The sequence below is a fragment of the Zosterops lateralis genome (assembly GCF_965231275.1).
Source record: "Zosterops lateralis genome assembly, chromosome: 10".
NCBI classification, from domain to species: domain Eukaryota; kingdom Metazoa; phylum Chordata; class Aves; order Passeriformes; family Zosteropidae; genus Zosterops; species Zosterops lateralis.
In genome coordinates this window covers 4,852,112-4,864,944 of record NC_139770.1, presented here as the reverse complement: position 1 = coordinate 4,864,944, position 12,833 = coordinate 4,852,112, and the positions used below count along the sequence as shown (strand labels likewise).

General features: G+C 41.5%; 1 protein-coding gene across 3 annotated transcripts in view; it reads right to left on the bottom strand.

The window, feature by feature from the left end:
- Positions 1–12,833, bottom strand: part of FNDC3B (fibronectin type III domain containing 3B) — a 187,141-nt gene that overhangs the window by 81,382 nt on the left and 92,926 nt on the right. For all 3 annotated transcript variants that reach the window (XM_083868442.1, XM_083868443.1, XM_083868444.1), the window contains exons 4-6: positions 12,724–12,800; positions 5,113–5,356; positions 3,895–4,179 (exon numbers count right to left, since the gene is read on the bottom strand). In XM_083868442.1, the coding sequence (XP_083724568.1) occupies positions 3,895–4,179; positions 5,113–5,356; positions 12,724–12,800 (606 nt within the window). The remainder of the gene's footprint in view (positions 1–3,894; positions 4,180–5,112; positions 5,357–12,723; positions 12,801–12,833) is intronic.

The following is a 12,833-nucleotide window of genomic DNA, read 5'->3' as shown; positions in this document are numbered from 1 at the left end:
TGAAAGCAGAAATTTCCTAGTAAAGAGGGGATGTTGCTATGTTATAGAACCACTCTGGGATAAGGGTGCATTACAGAAGCATCAACTTATTTTTAATGTACCATCATGCTGTACAGAGCAGAGAGGTGCACAGGCTGGACCCATAACTGGAGATGTGACTGAACAAAAAGGACTCCAGAGTAATTTACTTAATTTCAGTACTGATCACATTCAGAACTGATGATCTATAACACCATTTCTTCTACCACTGATAAAGCAGATTTTTGGGGAACTTTTCCTTCTTTTAATGTTGTTAGGAAGCTGGAAGTTATTGATACATGGCAGAATTTTCCTTGAGCACTCACTCAAATTTCATGGGCATAATACGTGAAATGAGAACAGATTTGGATGGAAAACTCAATTTTTAGGTTAGATATCACACATACTGTGATTTTTCAGGGAAAAGGGTTGAGTTTCCTTGTGTTGTATGCTGGACATTTTCTACAGTATTATTCATATGATCCCAGAATGGTTTGAGTTGGACCTTAAAGATCCTCTCATTCCACCCCCTCCCATGGACAGGGACACCTTTCCACTATCCCAGACTGCTCCAGCCCCATCCGACCTGGCTTTGGACATTCCCAGGGATGAGGCAGCCACAGCTTCTCTGGAATACCTGTGCCAGGGGCCTCCCCACCCTCACAGGGAAGAATTTCCTCCCAATATCCCATCTAAATCTGTCCTCTTTCAGTTTAAAGCCATTTGCCCTGTCCTGTCACCCCATGCCCTTGTCAAAGCCCCTCTCCAGCTCTCTTATAACCTCTCTAGGGGCTCTAAGGTCTCCTCCCTTCTCCAGGCTCAATCCTCTCACAGTCTGTGCTGACAGGGAACATGTTCCAGTCCCCTTATTGTTCCTGCAGCACTGCAACAACCTCAGCCTCAGCAGAGTGGGTGTGCTAAGGAAGGAGCAACACACCCCTCAAAGAAATCACTAACAAGAAACAAGGAGCAGGACAAGCATCACCGTAAGCACAGGGGCAGCAGATCCAAGAACAGAAACTACCATCTTCCCTGCCACAATGTGTCCCTGTGTGGATCATCTTTCTCTGCTGATTAAAGCAGACACTCCAATTGCTTCTCTGAGCATCAGCTCAGGAGCAGCTGGGACTGCTGGGAGAGGTGCCCCTGGCGAGCTCCCACCCACACTCCCAGCACTGAGGCAGCTCCCAAACTTTGCCTGAGCCAGCCCAATCCCCGAGGACAGCAATCACTGTCAGGCTGTAGCACTGTGTACTGACACGGGCTGTTCTCTGCAGCAATCAGAGCTGAGGCTGTGCAAGTGCCTGCTCCAGCTGTGTCCGGGGCTCCTAAAGCCCCTTCCCTCGCCAGCAGCTGGATCCTGGGACTGCTCCACCATCCAAACACCCAAAAGAAGCCAGTTCCACTGCAGGAGCACACACACCCCACGGCCAGCTAGGAAATGATAGGCTGTGAAGCACATCACAATCCCAATTAAAGAATCCACACAAACAAAGCCCTCAGCTCCAGCTCTCCTTCACTTTACTCCAAGTTTTACTGTAAATTCAATACCTTCCTACTTCTCTCCTAAAGAGTTCTTTGGTTAAGTGGTTTTCTAAATAAAGACCTCTCCACACGTTTTATATGTATATATACACATTTTTATATATTTATATATCTAAAAATAGGTTTTCCAGGCTATTCTGCAATTTTGGAAGCAGCCACACAACACTATCAAATTTTTAATTATTAGCAGGCTTGAACAGATACACATCCACAAAACCTGTAAGTTTAAACCCCTTTGCTACTTGTTGCTTCTGACACATTCTTTTTATCTGGCTATTCTAAAATCTGTCATCTTAGCAGCATAAATCAAATTAGGAATTGTGCCCAGACTGCTGTTAGCTCTCACCCTAATTACCTGTATGTATTATTACTCAGGTATTCATCAATAAACCCCCAAATAATTAAAGAAGAAACAGGAAAGGTAAATATAAAGCTACAGGTATGATTAGAAGCTTGGAAATATCAAGTGAGAACTTATTTTAGGGAGCTGCTCGATGAGAACCTTTAAGAAACCTCAGTGACCTTTCTTCAGAAAATTGCATGTAAATTTACATATATGACTATAATACACTGATGTCAAAAATCTCACATTTGAGCCCACAGTATGTTGTGGTTTTTTTCTTTTAAAATATGAAAAAAATTCTCCTGTTCCTGCTTTGGCCATGGACTTGCTGCAGAGCACTTGATGCCACTTCTGTGTGCAAATTGCAGAACCTAATTTTAAAAGGCAGGAGGGTGGGGACAAAGGATCCTTATTTGAACATAAGTCCTGTTAGGGACTTCTCCACAGCTGGGAGAGGACTCCATCCCTTGCTGTTCCCAGTTTGGAGGCACTCTCTGGCTGACAGGACTGGACGTGCTGTAGCCTTGACTCCACTGATTTTCTTGGCATTTTAAAAGCGCTCGTGCTCTTCGGCTGCTGCACAGCAGAACAGTCCAAGGCAATGAATTAGACAAACACAAGGGTGGCAGGAAACACTTAGACAAGATGCTTTTAAATTATTTCTAGATTATTTCAGAAGTGATCTGCCAGGCTGACTCAGTACCCACTGAACTGATGTTGTAAGACGATAATGTTTTTCCAGGTCTTTCACACACGTGCTTCAAACACCTCATGTATTCCACCTCAAATAAACACCTAAACATAAATAAGAATCCTGAATCCACATAAGCTGATTGGCAAGAAATAACTAGAAAGTCTAATGCAGTGACTCATTTTCTTGGATTACAGCATTCCCAAATACAGCTCCTTGCTAATTCTAAAGACCCTGAAGCACGTCTGCAAATCCCCATTCTTTACTATGCCAGCAGCATTTTTCCTCCCTCTTTGGCTATTGATACAGTTAATTTTCATAACTATTTCAGTTACATCTCACATCTCTAGAAGTACAGAGCCATATAAATACACACTATAGATAGATAATGGAAAAACCTTGGGTTTATACATAAATTAACTCAAGATATTTCAGAGTGTGCTACATTATGAATATCCTGGACATGCTGCTTTGGTTACTACATCCAAGTTCTTTCAGGCAGCTGCTGCTGTAGCAGTCAGCGAAGAGACAAGCAGAGAGGAGAAAGCCAGGTAGGTACAAGGGGTTATAGCAGGTTACTAAACTAAATTTAGGTAGAAGCGGCTGTGTGCAGAATGCCTTGTGATCAGTGAGATTTGATCACAGTAAAGCATTGGGTTGTTCATCTAAAGTTTTCAATTTTTAAATGGCAAGTCCCTGAAAATGCTGAAGAAAATTATTTCAAAAGTAGCCAGACTTATTTGACCACCATTTCCAATGGCTAACTCTATGAAATTTCATCTCAGCTTTGTTTTCAACTGATCTTACTTTCACTGAATTTTCACATTAAAAATCCCCTTGGTTTTCCAGTCATCACCTCTAAACTTTCTAATAACTTTACCAGGTTAACCTAGGATATGCAAAATAGTGGCTCCTAGTAGTCAGGTTTTGGTTATAGCTTAATTGCCCATGAAGATTTTTGTGAAGTGCCAAGACATCTCTCCAAAAAGCAACATAAAACCAAGACCTCGCCCGCAAAACGCATTTCTGCTTCCAACAAGATAAAAAGAGAACTGATGCTGCATCTACCAAGGGAGCAGTCATGAAAGATGGGGAGGCACTGGGCTCACCTTACAAAACAAATACAGCCTAGCAAACCCCAGCGTTCATACTTAAGTTCACACCGTATTAACGCGTGGGTGGGAGTGTTTCTTGGCACAGCCACTGGATCCATACAGAGGAGGTCACAAGCCGGAAAGGTGCAATAAAAAGGAATTAAAAATAAATAAAGCCTTCTTTTTTTTTTTTTTTTTTTTACCATGTGGGTCTTGTTCATTTGACTTTGGGCTGCTCCTTGCTCTGCGCTCCGGTTTCTTCAGGGCCGGGGCTCCCCCGCCGCCACTGCTGGCCCCGTTGTGGCTCTTGGCATAACCGTTGTACACCGTGGCACAGCTGCCTATGTGGCTCTTGTAGATGGAGGAGGGAGGGCTGTTCAGGCGGTTCTGCCGGTCAATCTGCCTGTCTTTGAGTTTTTTGTGCTGTGGTTTGCTGTACTGGTCTTCCCTGGTGATGTAGCTGGACATGCCATATAGTGGTATGATTTCTGAAAGGGAATGGTTCGCCTGTGTTAAGTTGCAACAACAAAAATCACTGAGGGTTTTGGGGTTTTTTTTTCCCCCAGAAAACCAAATTCCTGGCCATCTCCAAATGAAATTACTCCAGCTATTCCTGGAGATATTTTAAAGAAAACCCTTTTTGAAATTATTTTGTATGAACTACGCTCCTTTGATGACAGAATTTTACTTTGGATGAGTGTGTAAAACACTGCTATTAGGGTGATGTTTTTCCTTTCCTTTTCAGCCTTTGTGTTTCAGGGACACGGATTTCAAGCAAAAATGCAGACAGAACTGATCTTTTGGTAAAAGCCTTCATAAGTTCAGAGCAATTTAGCATTTTGTTCCTCAGGGCCGGACTGGACAGAACAAGCTGAGATGTGCTGGTTTCAAGCTGCCAACCCTGATTACATGCAATTTAATTTCCCAGTATAAATAGACTTTACAATTGTGTCAGTTGTGCTGCCTAAGGAGAGAAATGCAACATGAAGTAGAAGCTTTGGGAATTAAAACTATCTAAAAAAAAGTTTGAGAATTATCATAAATATTATATACACTCTGCAGATACACTTCATTAAATACAATCCCCACTTCCCCCTCCAAGGATGAGTCTTTCTTAACCTAAGGCAGGTCAGGTGCAGGGATCACAGTATTTCTTGATTTTTTTCTATAATTCAATCGTCCTTTTTGTGTGTGTTCACACAAACCTTGAAAATATCACGCCTAAAACAGCTTTTTCTTTGTTGGCAAAATAAAAATGGATACTCCAGATAGCTACAGCCCCCAACTAAGGATATTAGAGGAGGCTCCACCCATGTAACAAAGCCACTCAAGTTCTCCTTTCCTACTCTTGGTTCCCCCAGCTGAAACCTTGGTGAACACAGCTGTGAAAGGCCAATCCCAGTCCCTTCCTCCCAGCTCACCTTGTTCTCCATATATTGTTGGGGGAAGATGATGCTGTGGGAAAAACTGTGGTGGCATGTCCCCAGGTCCAGTAACAGGAGGGTAAAACGCTGTGTGGGAGTTGTGGATGAAGTGGGGATGGTGTGTCAGGTAGGGGGGCAGGTGATGGGTTGGCGAGATGGCTGAGGGGTAGCTGGGAGGGAAACACTCCGGGGACTGCGGCGTCACTACCACCCTCCGGACGCCCGTGTTGTCTTCTATCACCTGCAGAGAAAGGAGAACGTTAGGGAACATCTGAACCAGGCACACCTCTAGAACAGCCCTGTTTACAGCTTGTCCTCCCACTGGGAAACAGCTGGTCCTTGGGTTTAGCTTCATGAATAAACACAATGCTAAAATTAATATCAGCAGAAATGACCGTGGTGGTGATGTGGCTTTTCCTGGAGACTCAGATATCCACACTAATCACTGGGAGCTGTACTGCTGCTAGAGCTAACTATGTGGGTTAAGGGACAGAATGAATAAACCTGCATTTAGGGAGGAAAACAACTGAGAAGGGAACACAAAGCACCAAAATAAGCCTACTCATTGGGACTGACCTTACATTCTGCCCATAAAATTTCTAGCACCGATTGTGACAGTGCCCTGAGAACAGAGTTATCAACACTCTGGAAAGCAGCTGGCACTGCAATTGTGGAGAGGCTGTGTGTGTGCACATAGACGTACTCTGCAGGAACCTGCTGTGCTGGCCTACATTTGCACAGGAGCTGCTCTATTCATAACAGGTAGCTGCTCAGGACAAATCATAGGGCAGAGGGTTTGTTTCTGTTACAGAGCTGTCTATACAGCCACACAAATATGCTCTGGGATATGCATAACTTGGCCCCTAACGCCATAGTCAAAGCATGTAAAAACAGATGTAGGAAGGTGGAAATGTGCTTAGGCTGAAAAACGTTTTTCAGGTTATAATTTTTCCAGAGTTGTATTACTGGAGAACAGTCAACCAGCCAAATTTCAATCCAGACTTAGTAACCAAGCTTTTCTTGAAGCTCATTCAAAAAACTTCTGTCATTCCTTAAATTAAAAAATACAACCATGTAAGAAGGATTACTATCCCTTTGCCTCTGTATGCTGGCATGCACAAGGTAGAAATGCATGAAGGAAGCATAATTTAATTCCATACAACAAACAGGTTGTTAAAAACTCCATTTTCTCTAAACTGACTGATGGCACACAGATGGAGCAGTATCTGTCATGAATATGTTGTATGAGATAAGTGAACGTGCACCAAAAAGGCACCTGCTGCAAGACTGCTGCCACTCTCAGCTGATTATCACACCATCAGCTGGAGTTATCCACCCCCCAGCAGCAAAAGAGACTCTGGTGTGGATTGCCCACACTCCAGTGGCTCTCATCACAGACCACTGTCTTTAAAACAGAAAATCTGTACCCTGCAGCAGTGGAATGGCACAGGCAGGTGGCTGTTTGTGCTGCACAGGACCAGCCCTGCCCAGGGGCAATGCCCACAGCCAGCCCTGAGCAGAGCTGCTCCAGCAAATACCAGCTCCTGCCTCAGGCATCAGCTGAGCAAGGGATCACAGGGGAAAATTCACCTGGGAGGAGCTGACCCAATTCCTCCCCCAGGCCATGTGTGCCCTCGGGTTTGTGCATTTCCACCTGTTGGCTGTGGGATGTGACCACGGACACACAGTTTCTGTGGCTTGGCTGGCCTCTACAGAAGACAATTTTCTATAGAAAGTTAATTCATTCACTCGTAAAATTTCACATTAAAAATGTGTTACTTGCTGAGTAACCAAAATAGTAATTGCTTGGCTTAACATGCTTGATTCTACCCTCAAAATTTACGACTTCCACTAGCAATTTGTCAGCTGCCAGCTTTAAATTTCAAAGACTTTACAGAGTCCTCAAAAGACAGCTGAACCTCAGAGATTTAGACTATCACATCCTTTCAACTGCTGCATTTTCAGGTTTCCCATCTCTGCTACTGGTTCTGCTCCACAGCATCTCTTATCCTGCTGCCAGGTCTCAAACCTGCACTCTGAAACCTGGAAAAGAGTGAAATCCTTTTCCGTTTAGCACATATTTGAAAAACAGAACTACTTATCTAGGACTGTGCACAGAAATGCTGGATTTAACTCTCAGACTCGGATTATACTGCAATTTAACTGAGAGAGCAAGTTCCTACATCCTGATGCGAGAGGTTTTCATTGTGGCTTTAACTAGTCCAAGCCTCAAAGCCAACTCTAAGCTCTTATCTCTTCATCTAGACCAGATACATGTGCCTTCTGTGCTCTGGTGAAAGATGAATATATTAAGGAACAGATTTAGACAGAGATCTTGTGCACTGAGCAGCTCATAATGTAAACCATATTTAAAATTATTAGGATTCAGCTTCCTGAACTATCATCTATAAAGCAGGGAGGAAGGCTCAGAGCCCTGTCAAAGACCTTTCTGATGAAATTACCCTGCTAGATGAAGCTATAAAATATCAACAGGACTGAAAGAAGCCAGAGATGAGGAGATAGAATAGCATATTTCAGCTGGGGAGGAACCTACAAACACCAACTAGTCCAACTCAAAGTATGAGCCAGCCTTCCAAATTACTTTAGTTGAAAAGCCAAGACACTAATATCTTCTATTTGTTTCCTCCCAGGCTATGAATGCTGACAGCATTCTTGTTATTCCATGTGCATACATTACAAATGAACACAAAAACACAGGGGACCTTACAAAACCCACTTTATTTCTCAATCCTACAGGGCATTTTCTGTCTAAACTAGGAATTATTGATATATGTACAATTCTGAAGCTGTGCATGCAATCTTTAAACACACTATTCTGTCCTTAACAAACTAAAGCTGGTAATCTGATTTATGTGTTCTTATGCATTAGGTAACTACAAAGACTGGAGATACCCCTTGATCTGTAAAACCTGCAGTGAGCAGGTTGTAGTACTGCCATTCTAGGAGACAACACTCAGTTCATCCAAGATAGATAAAATCAGTTTTGATCGATTAATGAAAAAAACATAACTCAGCAGAGAGGTTCAACTTGGCTATTTTAAGGAGAAATCTGCAATTTTTTGTATCTGCTTAAAACCATTTGTCACAAACATCATAAAATCATCTGGAAACACTGCTAAACAGTCTGTACTTCAGTGCCAAGAATCAACAAAATCCTAATCCCTGTTGAGGTCTCTAGATGCAACTGGAATATGAAAAGTAATTCCTATTACTAATTTTAGCACTTTATATTTAGAGAAAACAAGTATCTCTGGTATATTGGCACCTAGAGATAAACTTTCATTATTTTATGGGGGTTTTTTTCAAACAGTTAGTAGGTAAATTGTCTTTTGCTGGTATTTTTTGTGCTTGCTGGTATAACTGGCATGCCACCTCAATAACAATACCATTATAGCATAGTTCTGTGTGGGTTTTTTCCCATATTTTAGGGAGTTTAATTGCTATGTGAGGTAGGTAATGATCTTTCAGGGCAGTCTGGGTTAACATTACTCATACACAATAAAACTGCCTCCCCCATTGGTTGCCACATTTTGGAAATGCCATTTTAAATGTTATTTGTTTTCCAGTGCAGATATCACTGTAGTAACTGGAGATAATTCATGTATTCAAACTACATCACACTGCTCCATGTTGTCTCATTTTTCTCCACTGAAATTTATTATTACACTCTACGGAAAAAGGCACATTAATTGTGCACAGGTAAATTGTACCTGTATTTTGTGAGATCCAGTTAAACAAACAACCATCCTCATTCTGTGTAACACCTTTACTGTATGAGTTTGTATAGTAATACGCAAGTAATTTCCACTTACTTTCAAACAAAACCCTCAAACAACCTTATTTCACTTAAATTTAATGTGTTAGATTCAGCAAGGACATCTGGAGCATGGCCACTGGGTGGACCACAATCAATACTTCACGAATTTCATAAACTAATTTGAAACTTCATTCATAAATCAATCTGTACCCAAAACCAGTACAGAATGAGCTCATCCACGAGGCACTTGGATGTCAACATTTTATTTATTCATTTAATTTCTTAAAGATGCCAATCCAAGTTCACACCAGTCGTGGCAAGTTTACATCACTATCTTTAGAATCCATCAGTATTAAATCAAACACCAAATTAAATCTAAACCTTCGATGTGGAAAATAGACAGATAAATATCTAGAATGCTGGCAAGCATGTTGGGGTACTTTAAATCTAGAATACAGTTCTTCAGGACCAGTGCCCATGAACTCAAAAGGATCAGCACTCCATGGCTTGTTCCATATGAGATCTGCACAACCTTCCTTGTGTTCAAAGCTTTAATGAGGATCATCCTGTTTAAGGATGCCTTGATGGACTGCAGTCTACAAAACAACCCAGAGCAGCTCTGTGAGCAGTAAGCCACTCAAAAACAAGGAAATTGTCACTGAAACCTAATGCTAGCCAAACATGCTTTTGGAGAAGAACACCTCTCTTAGGGGACAGGATGTACCCAGGACCAAAATCCTGATTTTTCAAGGATGGGAGAAATTTTCTACCATTTTAAATTTTATTTAAAGACATTTCTTTTTCCAGAAGTTTTGCTTTAGTTCTGTCAAATGCCATGTGCTTGGTGCAGGAATATTGAATTGCAGGACCATGGCTCAAATTGAACACTTCAGACCAAAGAAATCCCATGGCAAAAGGAGGCTTTTCAACACATGGGCACCTCATGGTCCAACAAGTAAATTTGTCCTTTAATCTTAAAATATCTGTGGCAGAGAGCTTATGTTAACAAATCTGTAAATAAAATCAAAAGTGGAGTTTCATGACAAATGTCTATGTCCAACTACAGACAACTTCTCAAATTCAAGTGGAATTGCTCTAGATTTATTTCAGAGAGCAGTCCTCAGCCAGTAGCACTAAACAAACAAGTTAATGATCCTGCTTTTTGACATTTTCATTTTTCTAGTTCTCCTGATTACAACCCTGATTCATCCCCTCCTTCTCTCCTCCCAGACGTATAATGAAAAGCAGGAATAACAACCCATGAGGATGTCCCCAAATTTAACACCTTAGCCTCCAAATCCTTCATCTCACTTAACAGTTGAAGCCAAAAGAATTGACATCACACACATTCAATGCAGATTTCTCTGCCATGTCACCTTCCATAAGCAACTTTTACAGCAGAGATATTGTCCACCAAGAGCACAGCAAGGAACTTCTCTCATTTATATTTAACTAACCCTTAGCCCACAAAGAATTGCAGGGACATGAACCCTGATCTGATAGCTCGTATCTGCCAGAGGTGCACAGAGGTTTGTCTGCTGAAAAGATAATGGAAAACACTGGTTCTTTGAAGAGCTGGTCTTTTGAGAGCAAAACCATAGCATGAAAGATTTGAACTGGTGGTGTGTATTTGTTTTCTATTATTTTCCTGGACCATTTCCTGCCCTGGCTAAGCCTCATCATTGGGAACATCTCCTTAACATCAACAAAACCAGCTTCTAGTCACAATTATTAACATGGTCCTTGAAGTCTAGAAAGAGTCTGTGTTTGTGCTGCTTCCAGAGGAGCTGACCTTGCAAGGCTCACACCCTCCTGCCAATTTTTCCAAAGAGGTGATGAAGCACCACGTTAATCCAGGGTTGCAATCATTCGATAACTCATGTAATATTCAGGACTAACGCAGCTCACACAGGCTTGGCACAACAAAATGGAAATAAGATTTCATGCCCCTTTTTTTAATAGGCACTGTTGCTTCTCTGCAGGGGTATTGCCTTCTGCCTGACTCTTAGATACACACTTTGGGGACAAATCAAACAAAAAATCAAATATATTTTGATTCATAACCCAGAGTGCTTTAATCTGCTTTATGGCCTTTCCCTTGACGTGTTAAATTTAAGCTGTGTTCTAATTGTTTATCATAAAAGACCTAGTTTAACTATCAAGCAATAGACAAAAGCAAGAGCAAATAAGGCAGAGACGTTTATTACAACAAAGAGCTAATTTCATTACTACAGACTTCCAAGTACTATTTAATGTGAAGCAGTCTGAAAGGCAAGAGGCTCACTCACCACAGAACAGAACACACATTCCACTGCAGAAAAGTGCCGAATACAGAGTTTCCCCCTAAAACTTTACAACGTATTTCCAGCTCCCTGGAAAAACTGCTTCAGAAGAGGGTTTTTGGTTGGATTTTTTCTGGTTAAGAAACTACTTAAAGGCTCCTTAAGTGGAATTATTACGGTGCCCCACAAAAAGCTTTGCAGAAGAACTGGGCTCAGACAGAGATAGAGCTGGAAGGCTTTCATCCCTCTGGTTTGGAAAGCATTCCAATTATACCCAACCATTTATCTCAGCACAGAGGTGGAGAAGTATAAACATTTTAATATTAAAAAGGTGTTAAAATTATTTCAAAGGAAGAATAAATCTTTAGATAAACCTCTGCATGATATGGGCTAGTTTATTAAATTAGGTAAAACCATGAGGAGCATTAAGCAGCAAATGCTCAAGACTCCAACCACTCCCCTTGGGAGGACTGAGGAGCAGGAGGACCACCCTGACATCCTGCCCTCTCTCTCCTAGGCTGGCTAACAAATTCCCCCTTACTTGAAGTGTGTTTTCACTCTGTTCAGAAGTCAAAATACCACAGAGTGATTGCAGTATTTTGTGGGATTTAAGTATGACGCCATCCACAATTTTTCAGAATTACACAAGCTCACATGTTTCCTGGGGAGGGGAAGAGGCTCCAGGACATCATCTATTTTCTGCTTAACAAGATGCCAAACTATATCTATCAAAAGTTCTTATGCTATTCATCAAGGATATCTGAAATACTTTGTGTACTTTTAAGGAAGCTTTTGGTCCAGGTCTCAATGAAAACGGTGAAATTATTGGATTTACTGTATTGTTCACAGCTGTTATGCCTTATATCAATCTTTTGGTTTGGTTTTTTTTATTCCCTTACCTCAGAAAGAGTCAAAGCTTTGCAGAAGATGGAAGGAACAGACTGGTAATCTGGGGTTATTTACACAGAAGAGCAGTAGCTGTTCAAGAGTTCCAAAACCCAACAGCTTTGCGAAACCTTTTCCATTTTTTCATAAATAGATAGTTAAATCACATTTATTCTTGTAAACACACCAAAACCCCCAGCTCTTGGTATGCTCCAGGATTCCTGCTGCGAAGATACTGAGGATCAACAGCATATTTTATAGCTAGAGTGGCTCCTTCTCTCACTTCCATGATCTCCTACCCCTTCTGACTGTCACACAAGAACTTGAAGCATTACCCAGCATGCAGGATTCTCCCCCTCCCACAAACAATACAAGCTGCATTTATAGGCTCAGTCTGTGTGCAGAGCTTTTGCTGGTGCTCAAATCGCAAATCTACCACAAGCACCAGGGTGTGAAGGTGCACATCCCTGGTCACTTGTGCAAATGTGGGTGTACTATCAGCAAAGAGCACAAGCATGAAAAAGTGTATTACCATTTTCATTAAAACTCCTAAATTAAACTTCAACCAAGTAGACTCCTCTTTGTGGATCAATGCTTTTGCTTTTGCATTTTAAAGTTGTTATTATTTTAATCATAGAAGTTTTAATTCTTCAAGAAGCATACCTGTGAGATATAACCAGGAGGCACATGAATAGGGGGAATGGATCCATTGGGTGACATCATGGGAACCTCTGCTGGTCCTAATAAAAAAAGAGAAATAAGATATCAGTTTT